This window comes from Chionomys nivalis, chromosome 14 (assembly GCF_950005125.1).
Source record: "Chionomys nivalis chromosome 14, mChiNiv1.1, whole genome shotgun sequence".
NCBI classification, from domain to species: Eukaryota; Metazoa; Chordata; class Mammalia; order Rodentia; family Cricetidae; genus Chionomys; species Chionomys nivalis.
The window spans coordinates 40,486,880-40,510,433 of record NC_080099.1 but is presented as its reverse complement, the minus strand read 5'-3'; the positions used below and the strand labels follow the sequence as shown (position 1 = coordinate 40,510,433).

The 23,554-nt window shown below is 41.5% G+C and overlaps 1 protein-coding gene across 1 annotated transcript in view; it reads right to left on the bottom strand.

Annotated features, from left to right (window-relative positions):
• The window catches only part of Lars1 (leucyl-tRNA synthetase 1), a 57,642-nt gene extending 35,718 nt beyond the window's left edge, over positions 1–21,924 (bottom strand). The window contains exons 1-14 of the mRNA XM_057788959.1: positions 21,753–21,924; positions 18,571–18,695; positions 15,731–15,818; positions 14,808–14,888; positions 11,550–11,687; positions 8,757–8,918; positions 7,814–7,926; positions 6,303–6,366; positions 6,053–6,120; positions 5,403–5,628; positions 2,910–2,997; positions 2,758–2,834; positions 1,305–1,358; positions 194–334 (exon numbers count right to left, since the gene is read on the bottom strand). Of these exons, the coding sequence (XP_057644942.1) occupies positions 194–334; positions 1,305–1,358; positions 2,758–2,834; positions 2,910–2,997; positions 5,403–5,628; positions 6,053–6,120; positions 6,303–6,366; positions 7,814–7,926; positions 8,757–8,918; positions 11,550–11,687; positions 14,808–14,888; positions 15,731–15,818; positions 18,571–18,695; positions 21,753–21,758 (1,431 nt within the window). The 5' untranslated portion in view covers positions 21,759–21,924. The remainder of the gene's footprint in view (positions 1–193; positions 335–1,304; positions 1,359–2,757; positions 2,835–2,909; positions 2,998–5,402; positions 5,629–6,052; positions 6,121–6,302; positions 6,367–7,813; positions 7,927–8,756; positions 8,919–11,549; positions 11,688–14,807; positions 14,889–15,730; positions 15,819–18,570; positions 18,696–21,752) is intronic.
• Positions 21,925–23,554: the final 1,630 nt, after the last annotated feature.

The following is a 23,554-nucleotide window of genomic DNA, read 5'->3' as shown; positions in this document are numbered from 1 at the left end:
ACACACACAAATGTAATTCTGGAAATGTTTCTAGAAATGATATGATAAAAACTGGAATTTAGAATAAAATTCACTTATCTTTTCCAAATTAGTGTTTTATAAAAACTATGTTTAATTTTTCCTTTTAAGTTAAAATTAAGAGGAACAGCATAACATATAGCTACAAATAAAAGCAATAAAAGTTATGACTTACACCATCATAAAATCCTCTTAAATACAGTTTCTCCTTTGCTTCTGCAAGTTTCTCGCGGTCATTCTGGCTCTGAATTTTCAGCTCATCACAAAGGGTCACAGCAGAAAGACTTCCAATCCCTGGGATTTCAAGGACTGGCACCTGCAGAGAACAGCAACACCAGATGTGCATTCATGCTGAAAGGCAGACACAGATCAACCGTGTGGACATGGCCCCGTTGCCCTGTAAAGCCACACTGACATACACTCAGTTCACAGACCACTAACCTGAAGATGGCAATGTGTGCACTCCCTTACCACAGGAACAACACATGCCACCCCTACTCTCACCTTCTGCCACACAGGCCACTGAATAACTAAGGCCGCAAGAAGCAAAGCAATGTCAACTATTTTTATGGATGGCTTCAAACATCTATCAAATTTTTGGAGTCTTTTCCCCCAGTGCTGAGAATCACACCCAGGGCATTGAGCATGTCCAAGCTCACTCTCATACACTCTTCATTAAAGTTATTTGCTGGTATTATTCTGACTTTTCTTCTGCATGTACAAAAATGAAAACAAAAAACATTAAACAGTTCTACAAGATTACAAAATAAATATTCCTAGGTTAAGTAAGGTACATTGCTAACAACTTAGTATAAAACTGGTGAGAATAGGGGCTAGAGAGATGGCTCAGAGGTTAAGAACACTGACTGCTTTTCCAGAGGTCCTGAGTTCAAGTCCCAGCAACCACATAGTGGCTCACAACATCTATGAAATCTGGTGCCCTCTTCTGGCAGGCAGGCGGTACATCAAACAGAACATTGTAAGATAGATAGATAGATAGATAGATAGATAGATAGATAGATAGATAAGTAAATAGATAAAATTTTTTGGGAAGCTGGTGAGAATAATATATAGGTTTTCCCAACTGCAGGTGCCAGGTGGAAAGAAAATGCATATTGTTTTCCTTTTCCTGTTATTTACAACAGTAAGTTATCAAATTAAAATAAGAAAATTCCCTCTCGTTTTCAAACTCTATCAATGATCTATCTTTGTTACAAGAAGAACATGTAAGCGCCTTTTCCCCTTTGATAAAGGCGTGTGATGTCTGGGAATACACACATACTCACCGGCTCAAACGGCAGGACCATTTCATCTCTAATTCCATACTTTGCTCGTAATGCCTATGGAAAATTCATAAGCTAACATTAGTGCTCAATTTTGTTACTGATACAATCAGTAAGAAAGCAAACTCATTTTTTTTTCCTGAGGCAAGGCTTTACTGCAGCAGCCTATGCTGGCCTTACACTTGAGGTCTTCCTGCCTCGGCCTCCCTCTTCCCTGGCTTCAAGCTTTTATTCCATTATTTGTTCTCTCCATACAGAACATTTTTAGCATTATCTCAATAAGGGACCTGTGACCTTTTAAAACTCAATAGTTTACTTTAATGTGAATAGCCTTCAGGTATGTCTAATATTTTGACATTGTGATAAAACTTGTCACCTATACATTTCCCAGTTAAGAACTATGCAACCAGCTTACAAACAAAACCTCGTGTTTTAAATAAGTTTATGATTTTTCACTGAGCCTAATCCATAGCTATCCTGTGACACATGTAATCCACAGTCCACAGGTTGAACATGCTGTAGGAAATGCATCAAATGCAACAACGCACACAGACATCGAGACATCACCTCAGTCAAGGGTAATATTCTTGCCTGTAATGAAAATATGGGGCTGAGAGAGTGAGTCAGTGGGTGAGAGGACTTGCTACACAAGCATGAGGAGCAGAGTTCAAATCCCCAGCACCCATGAGAGAAGCCAGGCATACTAGAAAGCCCAACACTGCACAAAGTGGAGACAGGAGAATCCTCTGGGACTTATGGCCACCAGCCTAGCTCCCAGTCCCATGAGAGACCGTCACAAGAGTGAGGTGGAGGGTGTAAAGCAGGTCACCAAATGTCCTCTCTGTAATGGTGGCGCTGCACACACTTAAAAACACACACCACCTTCTCAAATTTGTTACAGAATTTTATTCCAAGTTCCAACCACAGAAACACACAAACACTGAAAACCAGGTTAGAATTAACGGTTCAGAGACAAACATGTATGCCCTCAGCCTGTGTCACAGCTGTTCAGCAGTGCCCACTAATATGCCAAATTTAAAACAAGGACATGGGGGGTGGGGGGGGGGCGCGGAGAGATGGCTCAGTGGTTAAGAGCATTGCCTGCTCTTTCAAAGGTCCTGAGTTCAATTCCTGGCAACCACATGGTGGTTCACAACCATCTGTAATGAGGTCTGGTGCCCTCTTCTGGCCTGCAGACATATACACAGACAGAATATTGTATACATAATAAATAAATAAATATAAAAAAATAAAAATAAAATAAAACAAGGACATGGCTGGGTAGTGGTGGCACATGCATTTAAATACCGGCAGAGGCAGAAGGACACTCTGTGAGTACAAGGCTAGACTGGTCTATAAAGTAAGTTACAGGACAGCCAGGGCTACACAGAGAAACCCTGTCTTGGGGAGGAAAAAAAAAAAAAGAATAAAACAAGGACATAAAGCAGATACTTGCTTGCTTTTTCTTCAGGTCTCTGAGTGCTGCAAGATCATCCGGCGAATCAGAAGGAACACTCGTGACCACACCAGTGCCTTAAGAAGAAAGAATGGAATTAACTAATACACCAGAATGTGGTTAGCAAAGCCGTCTACCAGCAAAATCTGTACCTTTATCCTCCTTAATGGTGAGCATAGGGAGAACGTAGACCACCTTATAGCATGTCAGCGGTGCAGAAAGTGCAGCCCCAAGGATCTCCTGCATAAAACAGGGGCAAAAAAGGGAAGAAATATAACTGCAGCGACAAAAAGTTAAATAAATATTCAAATTTTAAGGTCCAGAGGCTGGAGATCTACATCTGCACAAAATAGCTGCTGTGGTTAATGTCATGATGTTAGACAGTTGAAAATCACAATCACTCTAAATGTTCTCACATCAAAGATGAGAAGTCTGAAGTACTGTTTGTTAATGACTTTACACAGTCATTCTACCATGCATATACACATTTTAAACATCATATTGTTCCCATACTTGAGCACAACTTCTCCACTAAGTAAGCAAAATAAAATATACAGAAAAAATAGCTGGGCAATGGTAGCACACGCCTTTAATCCCAGCTCGCAGAAGGCAGAGGCAGATGGATCTTTGAGTTCAAGACTAGCCTGGTCTACAAGATTGAGTTCCAGGGGCTGGAGAGATGGCTCAGAGGTTAAGAGCACTGACTGCTCTTCCAGAGGTCCTGAGTTCAATTCCCAGCAACCACACGGTGGCTCACAGCCATCTATAATGAGATCTGGTGCTCTCTTCTGGCATGCAAGCATAAATGTTGTATACATAATAAATAAATCTAAAAAAAAAAAAAGATTGAGTTCCAGGACTACACAGAGAAACCATGTCTCAAAAAAGAAAAGAAAAAAAAAAAACCAAACCAGAACCACTGCACTAAAGCTTTCCATGACCAAACAGCTAGGTAATAAAAGTCACATCAAGAAAATAGAACTCTACATATCTGTCTAAAATGACAGTTATAAATACATTCAAGTTGAAGTGAAAAAGATATTCCTACTGCCTCAAAAAAAATAGAGAATGCAGAAAGATTGGGCCTATTCTCTATGTGTGTCTCTCTGTCTCTGTCCTTTTGTTCTTTTGTTTGTTTTTTTAATGTCTCATATTTCACTCTGTAGCCCAGGCTAGCATAGAACTCACAGTGATCCTCCTGCTTCTGCTTCTTGCATGCTACCCAGCTCTGACCTGTACTTGTATGAGACAACAAAGGGCCTGCAGCTGTACACTTGTTCTGCACCATTCCGTTTTATTCCTTTGTGTGTGTGTGTGTGTATGTGTGTGTAAATGCACACGAGCTCCTTTGTAGAATCTGCAGTCATATGGGTGACAGCTTACACACCACAGAAGTTTTAAAGGCTGAAATCAAAGGCCTATTCTAAATACCATGGTGAGAAGGGCATTAAGAACAGGAAACAGAAGCTGGGAGCTGGTGGCGCACACCTTTAATCCCAGAACTTGGGAAACAGATCTACATAGTGAGTTCTAGGATGCCAGGGAGAGAGACCCTATCCCCAAAAAAAAAAAAAAAACAAAAAACAAAAACAGAAAACAGTTCTTCAGATGCCTGTGGTCCTGTAAGCAGCCCTATGAAACTTACTAGATCTCACACACACACAAAATGAAAGTAGAAGGGGGCTAGTTGTGACTTGAAGGGGCTTGTTAAGAATGGGAGGGGGAAGAGAGGGTAAAGAGGGGAGTCAATATGATTGAAATACATTATGTACATGTATAAAATAGCATAATGAAACCTATAATTATATATAGTTAAGATATGTTAATTTAAAAACAGCAACAACCCCATGGGTGGTAGCCCAGCCTAAAATCCCATCTGTCAGGAGACTGAGGCACAAGAATCACAATTTCAAGGAGACCAGAGGCTGTACAGTAAGTTCAAAGTCAGCCCGGGGAAATTTAGTGGAAGCATGTCTCAAAGTACAACAGCTGGGGCACGGCTCAGTGACTGGGCACCTGTGCGGCACAGCGCAGTGATGAAGCACCTGCTTAGCATGGGTAAGGAGCAAAAAGGAAACAGGTGGGCAACACGGTGGCTCATAACCATCTACAAAGAGATCTGGTGCCCTCTTCTGGTCTGCAGGCATACATGCATGCAGAACACTATATACATAATAAATAAATCTTAAAAAAAAAAAATGAATAGCAATTATCATGGGTGAAATCAATACAGAGGCCCCTTAGGAGGAGTGCGGATTCAGCTTGGCAAAGCCTTTTGAAGAACCCTGACAGTTCTGTGCCTTACAAAATACAAATATGGGGCTGGAGAGATGGCTCAGAGGTTAAGAGCATTGGCTGTTCTTCCAGAGGTCCTGAGTTCAATTCCCAGCAACCATATGGTGGCTCACAACCATCTGTAATGAGATCTGGTGCCCTCTTCTGGCGTGCAGACATACATGCAGGCAGAACATTGTATACATAATAAATAAATGAATCTTTATAAAAAAACAAAACAAAAAACCCAAAACTACAAATGTTCGCACATGTTATCTCATGTGTGCTCTAATTACAGTTTTTTGATATTTTTTCAAGCTCCACTTCCCTCCAATTTCATAATAAAAATCGAGAGTTGCTCCCCAACTCACCTCCCCCATTAACTCCTTCACAACAGGCACCACTCCATTGTGCTTGGTGAAACCTTGGTACGACATATTCCTGGCAGCTCTCTGTGTGCAGATGAATATATCACCATTCGCTGTCTCAAACCCAATGTACTTCATATCAGGCCGAACCCAACAGTTTGTCTGTCCAAACATAGTCTCAGGTCTAAGAGTAGCAGCTACCAGGAAGATAGTTTTCCCTTTCAGACCACTAAAAAGAAAAAGCACATATTATATTTATATTAAAATTTGTGGCTTCCCTCATAATCATCCGATTGTTCAGAAGTGATCAACCAAGCCAGACATAATGGCAACTTCAACCTCAGTACCCAGAAGGCTGAGGAGAGAGCACTACACTGCAAAACAAAACCCTGTCTCCAAGAAAAGAAGGGGAAAAAAGGAAAAGAAAAAGAAAAAAAAAGACCAAGACAGGCGGTGGTGGCGCACGCCTTTAATCCCAGCACTTGGGAGGCAGAGGCAGGCGGATCTCTGTGAGTTCGAGACCAGCCTGGTCTACAAGAGCTAGTTCCAGGACAGGCTCCAAAACCACAGAGAAACCCTGTCTCGAAAAACCAAAAAAAAAAAAAGAAAAAGAAAAAAAGACCATGAAACAGTAATTTTTTTAGCAAACCTACCTTAATTTTGATGGGTATGGTTCAAGCACCTTCAGTTTGACTAGGGTGTATTCCTGAGGTCCAACGCCCTAAACAAAGAAACAAGGGGAAAATATGGATTCACCCTGCTGACCTATGCAGGAATCCACTTCAGATTTATGACATGGATTCTTGCACACAGGAATAATTCATCCATCCAGCAAATAGAGTACCAGTGGTGTGGCCACAATAAAGAGTATTACAGTGGCCACTCGGTGGTCCAGATAATCACCTCTCCAGTTTGTCTGTCATGATCCATGCAAGGCTGTCCATCTTTTGGAGAATAAATGGTGTATCTAAACAAAGAGCAATAAGTAGCAAACACTGTTATATTATTCAGGTTACATCATGAAATATCAGCCAGTATCACTAATACCCTACAAGCGTGAATTATAGGTGACACCCTCAGCCAAGCCAGTGTCTAAATTACGCGTGCTTTGATGAGCAGTTCTGAAACAGAGCTATTGACATCTCCTTCATGAAAGGGAACACTAATGAAAACTGTGGATTAGCCTTAGCCTTGTAGTAACGAAACATAAGACCATAAAATAAATTCACGTAGCCGGGCAGTGGTGGCACACACCTTTAACCCCAGCACTCGGGAGGTAGAGGCAGGCAGAGTTCTGTGAGTGTGAGGCCAGCCTGGTCTACAGAGCGAGTTCCAGGACAGCCAGAGCTACACAAGAAACCCTGTCTCAAAACAACAAGAACAGGGGGCTGGAGAGATGGGTCAGAGGTTAAGAACATTGCCTGCTCTTCCAAAGGTCCTGAGTTCAATTCCCAGCAACCACATGGTGGCTTACAACCATCTGTAATGAGGTCTGGTGCCCTCTTCTGGCCTTCAGGCATACACGCAGACAGAATATTATATACATAATAAATAAATAAATAAATAAATAAATAAATAAATAAATATTTTTTAAAAAATCAAGAACAAAAAAGATATAAATTCAAATAAGTTGGGTTTTTTGTTTTTATTTATTTATTTATTTGTTTGTTTGTTTATTATATATACACTTTCCAGGATACAGTGCCAGATCTCATTACAGATGGTTGTAAGCCACCACGTGGTTGCTGGGAATTGAACTCAGGACCTCTGGAAGAGCAGCTAGTGCTCTTAACCTCTGAGCCATCTCTCCAGCCCAAATAAGTTGTTTTTATTTGATCTACATAATAAAGGAAAAAAATCGTAGCAACTTATAGAAGTATAAGCTGAAACACAAATAAAATAATCTTGCCAGTGGTTTGCTAGGAATACTGAAAAGAATCATTCCCTTCTCTCTGGTTCTAGCTGTCAAAAACACAAAACAACTCAGAAGTCAAGAAACTGAGCAGCAAGAAAGTGGGAGCTCAGTGACAAAACACGTCACAGGGTGGGAGCCCCGAGTCCAACACAAATGAAACAGAAAAATAAAAGACACAGAGAAATCCTGTCGCAAAAACAAAAAGAAGGGAAGGGAGGGAGGGAGGGAGGGAGGGAGGGAGGGAGGGAGGGAGGGAGGGAGGGAGGGAGGGAGAGAGAGAGAGAGAGAGAGAGAAAGAAGACACAGGCAGGCAGGATTAAAGGAAAGCAAGAGATACAACAGAACAAGAAGAGAGTGATGAAAAAGGAAAAGACAGACAGACAGATGAATGGGTGGATGGACAGATAAGAGAGAACAAGATGAGATACAGATACTGAATTGCAATGCAATGCAAGAATTATGATTTTTAGTTGATTACACTGAAATAAAACAAACTCACCGCTTCCCAAATTTAATTTTGTTTCTTTCTCTTAACGTTAAAAACTGCCACCTCACAAAAGAATCATAGTAAGGATTCACATCCGTGGTGATGAAGGAACGCCGCCAATCTACCTAGAGAAATAAAAGGAAAAGATAATTTTTATAAATAGGGATTCCTATGAGTCAACTATTTACCTTTCTACTATTTATCCCTATTTAACATTAGATCAACTATTAAAGAAAAAATTTCCAGTTCCACATCTTTTTTTTTTTTTTCCAAGACAGGGTTTCTCTGTAGCTTTGCAGCCTGTCCTGGAACTAGCTCTTGTAGACCAGGCTGGTCTCGAACTCACAGAGATCCACCTGCCTCTGCCTCCCGAGTGCTGGGATTAAAGGCGTGCACCACTACCACCCAGCCAGTTCCACATCTCAAATTCATATAAATCATTGCAAGAATTTGTTTAATTAATAGGTTTTAAAATATACACACTTGCTGAGCAGTAAGAGCACATGCCTTTAATCCCAGTACTCAGGAGGCAAAGGCAAGAGTTCTGTAGAGTGTGAGGCCAGCCTGGTCTACAGAGGAAGTTCCAAGACAGCCAGAACTACACAGAGAAGCTCTGTTTCAAAAAACAAAAAAATACACACACGTTAGTTAACATATAAGATTTACAATAAATTTAAAAGAAATACTTAAGTAATACAGTCAACGTACTTGAGTTAAATTTTGGCGTCTTTGTATTCTTTAAATAAAACCCCTTTCTACCAATTGTTAATAAATATATTCTGATGAGACAAATGTTAAAGGTTTTCTTCCTCGCTGCCAGTTTAATAACATCTGGATTTTTGGTGACATTCAGCCAGAATATACTCTTTTAAATTTAAAAGTTGCTCCATATCTTTTTAATGATACAAACGTAAGTGCCTTTCACTTGTCTCTAACACTGAAGGCTACGGCATACCTTTAACCCTATTTTTTTCAGATCTTCAACAGCCAGTGGTGGGAAATACTCAAGCCAATGTTCTGCTTCAGAAAACTTCACTATGTCTTCATCAGAAAGCCCAAGGGATTTCATAATGTCCCACTGGTACTTAGACGATCCTGCTTTGGCAGTGGCTTTGCTCTAAAAACAAACGCAAACTCCAGTAAAGCACAGCCAACAACCATTCAGCATCCCAGGACCACAGTAACTTTAATTCCATAATCCTATTTGGTGATTGTGTTTCTTTGTGAAAGACAGTTTCACAGTGTAGCTCTAGCTGGCCTGAAACTCGCTATGCAGACAGGATTTCTCACAAGGGATCTGCTGCTCTGCTTCACACAACACTGTTGATGGATCAGAACACCACAGCAGGTACAGACATCAGGATGTCCACCAGGAAACGGACACCAGAGATAACAAGATGAAGGAACCACTCAACCACCATCATTGCGGTCTTAGCACCACACTCTCATTTCCTTTCTTCTAATAGCACAGATGCCCTTCTTAGCTCTAAATAAAAAAATCACTTCATTTTAATCTATATAAAAAACCATCAGGTGACCCCAAATTAAAGGAGTTTATTTAATGGTTGAAATTTTGGTCCCCACTTTACCCATACGAAACTTAATTCCCCATGTAACAGTGTTAAAAGGTAGACTCTTAAAGAGATTCTGCCCTGAAGAGTGTATCATTGCTGCACCACAGAAAACAAATCAGGCCTATCCTGAACGTATTACTTCCTTTCTCCCTCCCTGTCTCTCTTTCCTGTTCTGCTACTATTTCTTTTCTCTTCCTTCACAGACAACACAGCAAGAAATGCCTTATCAGGTACTGAACTCTCAACATAAGCCTTCCCAGCCTCAGTAGGCTAATAAATTTCTGGTCAGTATAAATTACCCAATCTGTGTTGTTATCACTGCAACACAAAAACAGACATGACTTTTTTGACAGTCAATAAATTCTTTTTTTCTTTTTCTTTTTTTTTTTTTTTTAAATTGGTTTTTCGAGACAGGGCTTCTCTGTAGCTTTGGAACCTGTCCTGGAACTAGTTCTTGTAGACCAGGCTGGCCTCAAACTCACAGAGATCTGCCTGCCTCTGCCTCTAGAGTGCAGGATTAAAGACGTGCGCCACCACTGCACAGCAACAGTAAATTCTTTATCTGAACATTACTCCATGTCAAAAATCATTGAAGTTAATAATGTAGTGTGGATTTTAGACTGGATCTTTTTCTTTTAAATTTATTTTTATTTTATGTATATTTTGCCTGCATGTATGTATAGGTACCATATGTAGACTTGGTGTCCACAGAAGTCAGAAGGCATTAGACTCCCTCAAACTCTGAGTTGTGGATGGCTGTGAAATACCACGTGTGGGTATGGGAATCATACCTGGACCCTCTGCAAGAGCAACAAGTGCTCTTAACTGCTGAGCCATCTCTCCAGTCCCTGCACCCCCACCCCCTGTTTAAAGCAGAGAAAAGACATTAGGAGAAGGATGGGTACAACTTCAAATACAAGATCAGCAAGAGGACTTAGTCTGCATGGTTGCTTGTGTACAGACCAGACAGCCTGACTCTATCCCTAGATCCTACAGGATGGCAGGAAAGAACCTACTCAGAGCTGTCCTCTGACCTCCATAAGCATGCGCCTACTGGTAAGCTTGCCCCTGCCTCCTCCCTCAACACACACACACACACTTTCTAATTCAAATACAGGAGGCTAGAGAGATAGCTCAGCAATCAGGAGTGCATACTGCTGTTACAGAAGACACATTTGGTTCCCAGCAACCACACCAAGCTGCTCTCAACTGCCTGTAACTCCAGTTCCAGGGGACCCAACACCTTCTAGACTCTCTAAGTATCTGCACATAACAAACACACACAAAGACACACACACACAAAATTAAAAATTAAATCTTTTAAAAAAATGAAGTCCTCTTTTTAAAACACTTCAGATGAACTCTACAGTTTAGCACACAGGACTGAACTAATGTTAGCTGTTTAGGTAGGATGATTGTATCATAGTTACATAGAGTAAAGAAGAGTAATATTAGGGGAGGTGGACAAAGGTTATGCTGGAATGCTGCACTATCTTGAAACGCCTTTAAATCTAAAATATATCAAATTAAAGTGAAAAAAACAACAATAAAGCCAGACAATATTTTGATTTAATGTATTTATTCTATTTTTATGTAAATGGGTGTTTTGCTTGCATGCATGCCTGTGTACCATGTGCATGTAGGTACCCAAATAGGCCAGAAGAGGGCAGCAGATACCCTGGGACTGGAGTTACAGACAGTAATAAACCATCATGCAGGTGCTGGGAATGGACATGGGTTAACAGTGCTGTTAACTGCTGGCCTGATGGGTTTTTCATCTTTGTGGGTGTATGTAAGATGTATGTTTATGGGAGCATGCTCATCAGTATCTACGGTGCACATGTGGCAGTCAGGACAACCTGCCAGTTTATCTGAGGCCGGATCTCTGCTGTTCAACACTGACTCCAGACTAGCTAGCTAGCTTACAACCTTCTGGGGATTCTTCTGGCTCTACCGCCCTTATCATCAATGGAGTGCTGGGATTTGGAGATGTTGTGCTTACCTAGAAAGCTCATTACCCACTGAATCATCTAAATATTCTTGATTTGACAGTTTCTTAAAAATTACCAAGTACACTTCATGTGCCAGGCAGCTGCCTGTGCTGGGTATGTACAACTAAACCAGAGAGGTGGGAACGTCAGACAAGACAACTGAAACGTAAATAACCACCAGACCTTTTTCCCTTTGGCTTTATCCTTCACTGTTATATCTGCAGGTTTAACGCTGCTTTCTTCCTCTTCCTCTTCTTCTTCTGGAAAATCAGGAGGGCAGCCATACAGCTCTATTTCTCTTTTCAGCTTGTCAGCACACGCCTACAACACAAGAACACAAAGAGCCAAGTTCAGAACTCAAAGAAATAAACTGTTTCCAAGGTCAACAAAAATCAACTTTCTGAAACTGCATGTAAGATTACACACAAATATTATAGAAAACCCAGATGATGTAAATCACATGCCTCAAAATCCTATAACAGAGTTTGTATTTATTTTATTCAATATCTATAGTACTTACTATAGCATCCTGACACACTAAACAGCAGAAATGAAAAGATACATAAAACACAGGATGTCATTTTGGGTAGCAATACTAATGGTTTCTCATTTTGAAGATTATCTTTGTAGTGGAAGGTAAATTCTTACCCTCTGTTAGTAATCAGCACTCCTGAGAGGTAGACAGGACAAGTATTAAATTAGAAAACAAACACTGACATGAAGTGATTTATCCAAGGTTATAAGCTAGCAAGTTACAGAACTGGGCTTTCCACCACAGTTCTTCCAAGCTATCCTGTAAGTTCACTCCCCAAGCCGGGTGATGGTGGCGCACGCCTTTAATCCCAGCACTCGGGAGGCAGAGGCAGGCGGATCTCTGTGAGTTCGAGACCAGCCTGGTCTACAGAGCTAGTTCCAGGACAGGCTCCAAAACCACAGAGAAACCCTGTCTCGAAAAACCAAAAAAAAAGAAAAAAAAAAGTTCACTCCCCAAAACAGAGAAAACATCAAAGAGTTTCAGCTGATAAGTAAGATACAACTAGAAAGGTACTACTGGCACATACAGATGTCCTGGAGACTGAGGCAAGGGGATTACAAGCTCAAGATCATCCTGGGTGGGCTGGAGAGATGGCTCAGCAGTTAAGAACATTGCCTGCTCTTTCAAAGGTCCTGAGTTCAAATCCCAGCAACCACATGGTGGCTCACAACCATCTGTAATGAGGTCTGGTGCCCTCTTCTGGCCTGCAGGCATACACACAGACAGAATATTGTATATATAATAAATAAATATTAAAAAAAAAAAAAAAGATCATCCTGGGCAATTTAACAAGACTATCTCAAAGTAAAAATTAAATAAAAAGAAATACGGATATAGTCCAGGTTTAGATAGACTGTCTACCTAGTAAGTAAGGCAAAGCCCTACCTCTAAAAGTCTAGTACTGAAAGGGGAGAGAGTCACCAGTATTTGGTTTGAAGATGTGACCCAGTGTTAGAGCACTTGGGCTACCAAGTGTAAGACCCTCAGTTCAATTCCAATGCCACATACACATATAAAAATATCATCATTTGCAACCACAAATGTGGTAATTAAAATAAGCCAAGATCACCAAAAGATGCTAAAACCACTAGGCTACTGAATAATAGGCCATTCCGAGGTTCTCAACATAGTCCCCACAGGCTACTTTCTAATTACTAAAGACATCCTTAGAATGAGGAACTCTGTCATGTATTACTTAATGTTACTAAAATGCCAGTGATGGAGGTGGGTCTGGTAGCTATCTATTGCTTTCATTGGTTAATTAATAAAGAAACTGCTTGGCCTTTGATAGGACAGAAAATTAGGTAGGCGGAGTAAACAGAACAGAATGTTGGGAGGAAGAAGGCAGTGAGTCAGATGCCATGCCTCTCCTCTCTGAGACAGAAGCAGGTTAAGAATCTCCCTGGTAAGCCACCAGCTCATGGTGCTACACAGATTATTAGAAATGGGTTAATCAAGATGTGAGAATTAGCCAATAAGAGGCTACAGATAACAGGCCAAGCAGTATTTAAAAGAATACAGTTTCCATGTAATTATTTTGGGTAAATCTAGCTGTGCAGGAGCCGGGCGGCAGGAAGCGGCCATGCTGCTTCTCACAATATGCCATTGTATGCTTTTGATGTAACACAATAGGAAGTTTATGCCTCATCAATATACTAAGTATTCTTCTCAAAGTACCTAAATTCAAGCATTAATGAACATCATGTCAGACAACTAAAAGGTCTAAAGCAAACTACATGTGAAGCACAGCCCACAGAAGAAAATGTAAAACTACAACCAGGAGAAATGTGGCGATATCTTGTTTGTACAAATAAAGCTTGCCTGAAGATCAGAGGATGGAGCTAGTCAGTTAACCATAGAGGTCTGAAGGTCTGTATAGACACACAGGAAGTGATATGGCAGGCAGAGAGAGGAAGAGGTAAGGTGGGAGGAAACCGGAACTCAGCCTCTTTCTGGCTGGGAAGTTGAGTAGGTAAGGTGGCTGTGGCTTGGCTCCTTCATCTCTCTGGTCTATGAGCATTTTCCATTTACCTGACTCTGGGCTTTTATTATTAAGACCTATTAGAACTCATGCTACATTCTGGGGCTCTAAACTCAAGTCATCAAGTTCACTTAGTGTGATGGTACGTATAAAAATGGCCCACATATGCCCATAGGGAGTAGCACTATTAGGAGGTGTGATCTTGTTGGAGTAGGTATGGCCTTGCTATAGGCAGTGTGCCACTGCAGAGGCAGGCTCTGAGGTCTTATAAACTCAAGTCTGGCCAGTCAGTATGGCACACAATTTCCTTCTGCTGCCTGTGGATCTAAATGTAGAACTCTCAGCTACCTCTCCAGCACCATGTCGGCCTCGTGCCACCATGCTTCCTGCCATGATGATAATGGACTAAATCTCTGAACTATAAGCCAGCCCCAATTAAATGTTTTCCTTTATAAGAACTATTATGGTCATGGTATCTCTTCACAGCAATAGAATCCTAAGACACTTGGCAAGTGATTTACCCTAAGCTATCTCCCTAGTCCTTTAAAGAATTTTTAAATTAATTTTCACTATAACAAATTTATCTCATTTAATAGAATACTTTGATGTAAATGGCATCAGTGAAAAATCCAATTCCAAGATCATAAATCAGGTATTTTTCTTTACTCTAAGCTCAAGAGTAGAAACCAGGGACTGGAAAGATGGCTCAGAGGTTAAGAACACTGATTGCTCTTCTACAAGTCCTGAATTCAACTCCCAACAACCACATGATGGCTCACAACCATCTATAATGGGATCTGGTGCCCTCTTCTGGTGTGCAGACATACATACAGATAGAGCAATCATACCTAAAAAATACATAAATAGATTTTTTAAAAGTTAAGGAAAAGGAAAGAGTAGAAGCTAATCCTCTAAGCGGTCTTACCTTAATAGGCATGCCAGTACAGTGTAGCCCAAAGGGAAACAGACAATTTTTCCCTTTTAATCTCTGGTATCCTACTGCAAACTGCAGGAAAAAAATCAAATTTAAATTATAAATACAAATGGCAGATGTACACAAAATGCTAACTTTGGGGGTGGGGAAGGACAGGGTTTCTCTTTGTAGCTTTGGAGTCTGTCATGGAACTTGTTCTATAGACCAGTCTGGCCTCAAACTCAGAGATCCACCTGCCTCTGCTTCCCAAGTACTGGGATCAAAGGCTTGCGCAACCACTGCAAGGCAAAATGCTAACTTTTGGCAGCACTAACTTCCCTCTTCCCAGTTGTTTTTTTTTTTTTTTTTGGTTTTTCGAGACAGGGTTTCTCTGGTTTTGGAGCCTGTCCTGGAACTAGCTCTTGTAGACCAAGCTGTCTTCCCAGTTTTAGAACAGACATTTTGTCACTGCAAAATTCTACTCCACTGTCTTTTTTGTTGTTTTAACCAACATAGAAATTTTGAACATACGTATGTCCAGAACCCTGAACAAATACGCACATGACATGGAAACAAAAACATAAAATTTAAGGTATAAAAATTATTCTTTAAAAGTAAGTATTTGATGGGGCTGGAGAGATGGCTCAGAGGTTAAGAGCATTGCCTGCTCTTCCAAAGGTCCTGAGTTCAATTCCTAGCAACCACATGGTGGCTCAAAACCATCTGTAATGGGGTCTGGTGCCCTCTTCTGGCCTGCAGGCATACACATAGACAGAATATTGTATACATAATAAATAAATAAATATTTAAAAAAAAAAAAAAGTAAGTATTTGAATTCCCTTAAGAGGAAATGAATTTTATGCGTGCAATTTTTTTCAGACTGGTATTTAATATAGACCCTCCCTATCCCAAGTTAGTAAACACAAGAGCTTTACCTCACACTTGGATAAGGAAAACGTGTGTCCCAAATGAAGGCGTCCGTTCATGTATGGATATGGGAAAGTGACAAAGTACTTGTCCTTGCTGCGAAGTGATCATGTGAAAAGCAAAGTACAAAAAAGAAAATGTTAAATTTCTTTCACAACACAATGGAAAGGCTGCTGGGTCACGTAAGTACTCTGTGGCAAGTCTAGTTTTGGAGAAGCTGGACAGATGTCTCAGTGCATAAGAGCACTTGCTGCTCGAACAAGAGGACCCACCTGACAGCTCACGATCATCTGTAATTGTTCCAGGGGACCGAATGCCCTCTTCTGAACCCTGCAGGCACTGCTGGGATACTTACACGCAGGTAAAACAACTCATACACATGAACACAAAACAAAATCTCTTTTAAAAACAAAATAAAGAGCTGGGCAGTGGTGGCGCACGCCTTTAATCCTAGCACTCGGAAGGCAGAGGCAGGTGGATCTCTGTGAGTTCGAGGCCAGCCTGGTCTATAAGAGCTAGTTCCAGGACAGGCTTCAAAGCTACAGAGAAGAGAAACCCTGTCTTGAAAAATAAAAAACAAAACAAAACAAAATAATAATAAAATAAAGTTTAGCTACTTAAAAGATAGCAAGTTTGGGCAGGACCTCTCTCTGGAAGAGCAGCCAGTGCTCTTAACCTCTGGGCCATCTCTCCAGCCCCAGTGGTTCATTTCTTATTAAATTGATTTAATGTGGACTAAAATTCTAAAACCAAGCAACAGAAGTAACAAACTGTAGTTTAAGGTATAACAATACTGTATGCTAGCAATTTCTCTTTCACTTTAAATATAGCACACTACATGCATTCCATTGGAGTTTATCTAAGTAGTAAGTAAAGATGATAGTTTTTTTTTAATTAGTAAGCCCTAGAAACATCTACAATTACACCTTAAGTTTATCAGCTCTTAAAAACCATGCTAATCGGGGTTAAGAGCACTGGTTGCTCTTCCAGAGGTCCTGAGTCCAAGTCCCAGCAACCAGATGGTGGCTCACAACCATTTATGAGATCTGGTGCCCTCTTCTAGCCTACAGGCAAACATACAGGCAGAACACTGCATACATAATAAATCTTTCAAAACAAAAAACAAAAAGCTAGTCTTGCCTGGTTAATACTTAGAAGGACAAAGCCAGGAGTAGTCCTACATGCCTTTAATCCCAGCACTTGGGAGGTCGAGGCAGGGTGAGTTAGAAGTCAACCTGGTCTACATAGTAAGCTCCAGGACAGCCACAGCTACATAGAAATACCCTTAAAAAAAATACTTGGAAGGACAGAAGTATGAAAGAGTCACACCCTGTGAACTCTTATCATCTTTAAGAACTTTACTTAGCCTCTCTATATCTGCTTCACCATCTGCTACATGTAGTTTAATTTAATTTTTTTTTACTGGGTTGAGGATAGATTAGTTAGTTGAGTGCTTGCCCAGAATACACAAAGTGCTGGGTCTGATCCCCAACACCACATAGATCAAGCATGGTGACACATGCCTGTAATCCTAGCACTTAGGAGGAGACAGAGGATCAAGTCAGGTCATTCTCTGCTACATAGCCAAGTTGGAGGCCAGACTGGGATAGTGTGAGACCTTGTCTCAAAAGACAAAAAGAAGCATTCACCTTAAAAAGCTATTAAGAAGCTAAGCAAGGGACTGGAGGTGTTCAGTAGTTAAGAGCATCTGCTGCTCTTCCATAGACCAGAGTTTAGCTCACAGAACCTACATAGCAGCTCACAAGTGTCTGCAATTCCAGTCAAAGGGATCTGCCCCCCTCTTCTGAGCTTTGTATGCACTAGGTACCCACATGGTGCACAGACACACATGCAGGCAAAACATCCATAAACATTAAAAAATAATACCAAGTAAACATAATAAAAATTCTTAAGATTCAATGAGACTATGGTATGTTTCCTAACACACAATTAGTTCACAGCTACTACCATGCACATTCTCTGCCTCCCAAGTGCTGGGATTAAAGGTGTGCACCACCATGCCCTACTTGGACAATGTCAATATATGCAAAAAAAAGGGTATGCACATTGATTTAACATATCGTAACATTCTTTTTTCTTTTTTTTTTTGGTTTTTTAAGACAGGGTTTCTCTGTGTAGTCCTGGCTGTCCTAGAATTCACTCTGAAGATCAAGTTGGCCTCAGACTCAGGGATTCACCTGCCTCTGAGTGCTGAGTGCTGAGTGCTGGGATTAAAGGCATGGACACCATGCCCAGCGACTATAGCAGTCTTTTTAGGACAATTACTTTGCTTTTGTTTTTCCTCCAATAATCACTGTCTACAATTTGCCTCAAATTATTATCTTAGTTTAAAAGCAATATAATATTTATAAAATAAAATAAATATAGTGACCCTTCAAAATTTTATTCTATATTGGAGGTAATATCAGTAAGAATCTCTCAAAGAAAAAGCTTCCCCTTTATCAGCCAATAAATACAAAACTTCAAAACATTCTCCTTTGTCAAAATGTGCAAATTAATAATTTAAAAAATCTATAAGGGCTGGTGAGATAGCTCAGCAGACACTGGCCCAAGGTCAATCTTCAGAACCAACATGGTAGCAATCAACTGATTCCTGAAAGTTGTCCTCTGAATATCACGTATGTACCACACTTGCAAACACAAAAAAATAAATGTGGGTTTTTTTGTTTTTTTTTTTTTTTTATCTTAATGTGAACAAAATCTAAGAATTCCGTAGAAAGAGTTCGACTTGAGTACACGGTGGAACTCAGCTCCTCCAGCCCATTACACTCACTTTCCCACTTCCCTCTTCCTGGGCAGATGGCTGTGGGGATCGTCACCGACTCACCTGGTCTGCTTCTGCTTCTCCAAATGAGATGCATTGACTTCAAACACTTTCTCAGCTTCCCATTTCTGCTGGACTTCTTTCTCAATCTTCTTCAAGAAGTCTACTTTGGCTGTTCCTTTTCTTTCCTATTAAATACAAAAAGAGACAGAATCGCTTGCTTTAAGAAATAAGAGCCGGGAAAGCACGTGCATGCCATAATCCCAGCACCTGGGAGGTGGAAATAAGAGCATCAAACTTCAAGTGCACCCTCAAGCACACAGCAAGTTTGAGACCACCCTGGGCTAACTGAGACCCTGTGTGAAAAACCAAGAGGGAAAAAAAGAAGTCAGGCTCACAAAAAAACTGAGCTGTTCACTGACAGATCAAATTCTTCAAGCCTACCTTAAAATGTAAATGAACAATATTAAAAATTAGTTACTGAACCCAGCAGAAATGGTGCATTCAGGAGGCAGGGCAGACGGAGCTCTGTGAGTGAGTTCGAGGCCAACCTGGTCTACAAGAGCGAGTTCTAGCCGGGCGGTGGTGGCGCACGCCTTTAATCCCAGCACTCGGGAGGCAGAGGCAGGCGGATCTCTGTGAGTTCGAGACCAGCCTGGTCTACAAGAGCTAGTTCCAGGACAGGCTCCAAAACCACAGAGAAACCCTGTCTCGAAAAACCAAAAAAAAAAAAAAAAAAAAAAAAAAGAGCGAGTTCTAGGACTGGCTCCAAAGCTACAGAGAAACCCTGTCTCGGAAAAAAAAAAAAAACAACTGAATTCTGAGGTCCTAACATCTGTGCTAGATTTTGCTCTCAGGGGCTCTCTGGTGCACTGTAGGATGTTTAAAGCATCTGTGATATGTACTCAGTAGGTACTAATAGCACACACCTGGTTGCGACAATCAGTTCTCCAGACCAGACCTGGTGGCACAGAACTGTAAACCTAGCTACCTAGGAGGCCCAAAGGACAGCAAGTGCCAGCCCTGTGTGGGATGTAGAGCAAGTTCAAGGGCAAAAGAGCAACTTAGCAAGACTCCATCACAAATTTTACAAAGTAAGTATCGAGGAAGGGAGAGCTGGAAAACTGGCTCAGAGGTTAAGAGCACGGGATACTCTTCCAGAGGACCTGAGTTCAGTTCCCACCACCACACAGCAGCTCACAACTGTCTGTAGCTCCAGTTTAAGGGAGTTACAGATCCAGCACCTCCTCTGGCCTCCACAGGCGGCAGACAAGCACAATATACAGATACACATACAGGCAAATACATATATTCACAGTATTCTGCAGTTCATTTATTTTGCTTTGTGGTTTGGGTTTTCTGCTGTGGTTTTGTTTGAAAACAGGGTGTCGCCATACAGCCCTGGCTAGCCTAGAACTCACTATGTAGGCCAGCCTGCTCTCAAACTCAGAGACCTGCCTGCCTCTGAATGTTGGGATTAAGGAGGCATAGCACCATAGCCTGCTATTCTGCAGTTATTAGGACACTTTTGTAAACATCATCTCAATTTTACAACCCTGAGAAACAGGATAAACTGTCACTACCATTTTCGAGACAGCAAATCTGAACTTGACAGCAAGCCAGCAAATGGTGAAAATCTACAATACCATTCATCATCTTACTCCAATTTCTGTTTTCCCTTGCTCTGTTGCCCATATCCTGGCTTCACCACTTCCCAAATACAGAACCAGGACCCTAAATAAATTCTATCCTGGTTTTCAGTCTGACAGTGCTCCTGATGCTCCAGTCTATTTTTGGCACAAGTCTTTTGTAAACCGCAAGGTATTCCATAAATACAAGCTATATTACCTTTTACTTACAGATATTTAACCTTGCAGGGTAAGAAACACACACATCACCAGAATAAAAGAGAGAAATTGGTCCCTGCCTCTTTTCTTGATGTTTTTCCTACCTGGCTCTCTCCCTAAAAACGATTTCTCCCACAATGATGGGTATGAATAGCCATGGAGGTGGTCACTCCAAAAGATTTTACTATTAACTATAAACAGTCCTTTCAAGGTGGGTACGTAACACAATGGCAGTTTATTCACCTAGCGTGAGCAAGGCGCTGGGTTCAATCTCCAATAACACTTCCACAAGAAGGAGGAGGAAAGAAAAGCCATGATCTCCTGAAGAGTATACATGAGTTACTTTTATGCCAGATACAATATTGCACCCCTGAAACCCAACCCCCTTTAAGGTAAGAGGCAGAAAGACTCAGAGATAAAGCTATACAGTGAGTTTCAGGAGTCCTGGACTACATAAGACTAAGACCAAAAAGAAAAAAAAAATTCTAGCACCAAAAATTCTTCAACCCTATAGGGACCTTCTACTGATAATGGGGTCCCTTTTCCGCCAACCCTTAGCTTGCCAGGCACCCAGTCCCATCTTCTTACTGCCTCTCTGTATCCATCTGTGCTTCTGGTTCTACCTACTCTGCCATCATTGTTCTTACCTGGAAATACCCTGCCCAGTCATCTCTGCTCCTCCACCTGGGTAGGTGGACGTGGCAGGAGGAAAACCTGCCGGTCCTCTAGACACCTTGTGACTACCAAGTTCAAGAGGCCTCAAGGAATACCTCTAACTCCTGAAAGTCATCGCTCCCTCCTGCTAAACTATTTAATTTCGCCCCCAGTATTGGAGACTGAATTTAGGGCCTTGGTCATGCTAGGTTAGAGTTCTACGACTGAACTACCTCCCAACCCTTTTCATTTTTTATTTTGGGACAGTCTCGCTAAGTTATTCGGGTTGGCTTTGAACTTATTCCACGCCCACGAACAGTCTTTAATTTTCAGTCCTCCTGTCTCGGTCTCCAAAGTAGCTGAGCCCTACTCGACCTGTGCCACCACCGGGTCCAGCTGCTTAATTTTAAAACAAGGTCTATCTATTTAAAAGTCAGTGCTTCAGAGACACTAAACACATTCACAGTGAGGTGCCCGACTGTTGGAAACGTCTTCTCTACCTCTAGTTTTACTTAAAACACGACAAAATTCCGTGTTTGGAATTTAAGTAGTCCGCGTAAAGTGGCTCAACTAACGAGAAAAACAAATGATTCTCCAGGAAATCGTGCCTCCAGCGAGGGAAAGGAGTCTTTCCGAAAAAGGTGTTTCCCTTCCCGGCGACAGGCACATGTGGAGAGCCCCGAATACCCTAACAGCTGGGTTCCAGGGCCCAAAGCTGAGGATGCTCTTCCCACCCAAACTCACCGCCATTGTGTCGCTCAAATTACTCAAGATCCTGCACAGCGGTCCCAGAGATATCCTCAGAGAAGCGGCTCCAACTTTTCCCTCCCACTCGGGGAATCCTAGCTTCCCAGGACACCTAGGCACACACTTCACACTTGCTGAGGCAATCGCACAGCTCGCGGAGTACAGCCGGGCGCATCTCACGGACAGCAGGGAGTTGTAGTTCCCAGACCATGAGTACTGAGGTACAACCGGCGTCTCTGAACTACAATTCCCAAAAGACAACGAACGGGATACCGGAAATCAATCATAGCCATAGGCCCACTCCCAGGTGACACCGGCAGTGATGTCACCCTCACGTTGAACTACAAGATCCGTGATGCAGTTCAGGATGATGGACTGCCGCAAGTGAGCCCTAAAGGAGGTGGAGTTAGGAACGTGAACCCTCTCACCCTGTGGAGCCGTCTGTCTGTCAGGATGCCAGAACGCGGAATTGATTGCTATTCAGTGAGTGAGGTGCTAATTATGGCTTGCCGCCACGCACAGGTATTTATTAGCACCAGTAGCATTCAACAGCTCAGCATGTAGACGTTTAATAGCACTTACCAAATAATGTCCACCTTTAGGAAAGAGATCAGAAACCCACCTGTTTGCAGAAGCTTGGCTCAGGCCACGCCCAAGCCACATTTCAAGTACTCATCCATCTATGACTGCCATATTGGTTGGTGCAAATAAATATGCTGAAATATTTCCATCAGCACAAAACTATTCTGTCAAACAGACCTGATAATAGATGGCTTTTACTCTCTAGAGTTCAGATTTGTTCCTACATTAACCCATTAATCTAGTAAACACTAAGCGTCTACAACGCACTTTAGAGGAGCGAACAACTGAAACGTGCTATCAACAGTTCTGAGGAATTTTTTTTCCTAAGTAGTCGTAGACAAAATTTAATGATGGTGTAATACATGGCTGGCATATGATACGAGTGTAATAAAAAACATGGTTGGATGAAAGAAAGAAGGAGCCTTAGGCTACGAAGAAGAAAGCTCTGGCTTTCCCAGTAAGGGCTGCACACACAAATGCGTTCACTCCATCACTTCCTGCACCTTCTTCTTTTAACTAGCAACAATTTATAAATCTTTTTTTGTTTGCTTGTTTTTTGTTTTTCGTAGACAGGGTTTCACAGTGTTGCCCTAGTTGTCCTGGAACTTACTTTGTAGACAAGGCTGGTCTCAAACTCACAGAGATCCGCCAGCTTCTGCCTCCCCAATGCTGGGATTAAAGGCAATCGCCACCACTGTCCAGCTAGAAATCACTTCTTAACACTATGTCTGGGTTAAATGTCTCCTATACATTCCCTGAAGTGTCTTGTTCTTTCTCTCCCTTTAGATACATACATGTATTTAATTGCCTGTTTATCACCAGACTTCAAACTTCATGGTAATAGATCTTTGTCTAGCAGTATCTCTGGCACATGGTAGGTGCTTTATAATTTTGAATGAGTGAGAGAATCTCATACTCCACAGCTTTTTAGAACTGGTTATGCTTTCCTGTAACAATTGTGACCTAACCTGAACTATTTGTCCTCACAAATCGCATTGGTAACTGAAATCTTTCATGCAGCAAATACTTACTAAGCACTTGACAGGACCCTGACATAGAACTAGAATAGAGCAGAGAACAACAAAACACATAGATGCTGTCTCGTAGCACCTATCATTTAATGAGCATGAGACATGAAAGCAGAAAGTAAGCAAATGATTTAGTGAATGCAAACCGTGCAAAACCACCTACATGCCTCCAAATTTATTTGTATTTCC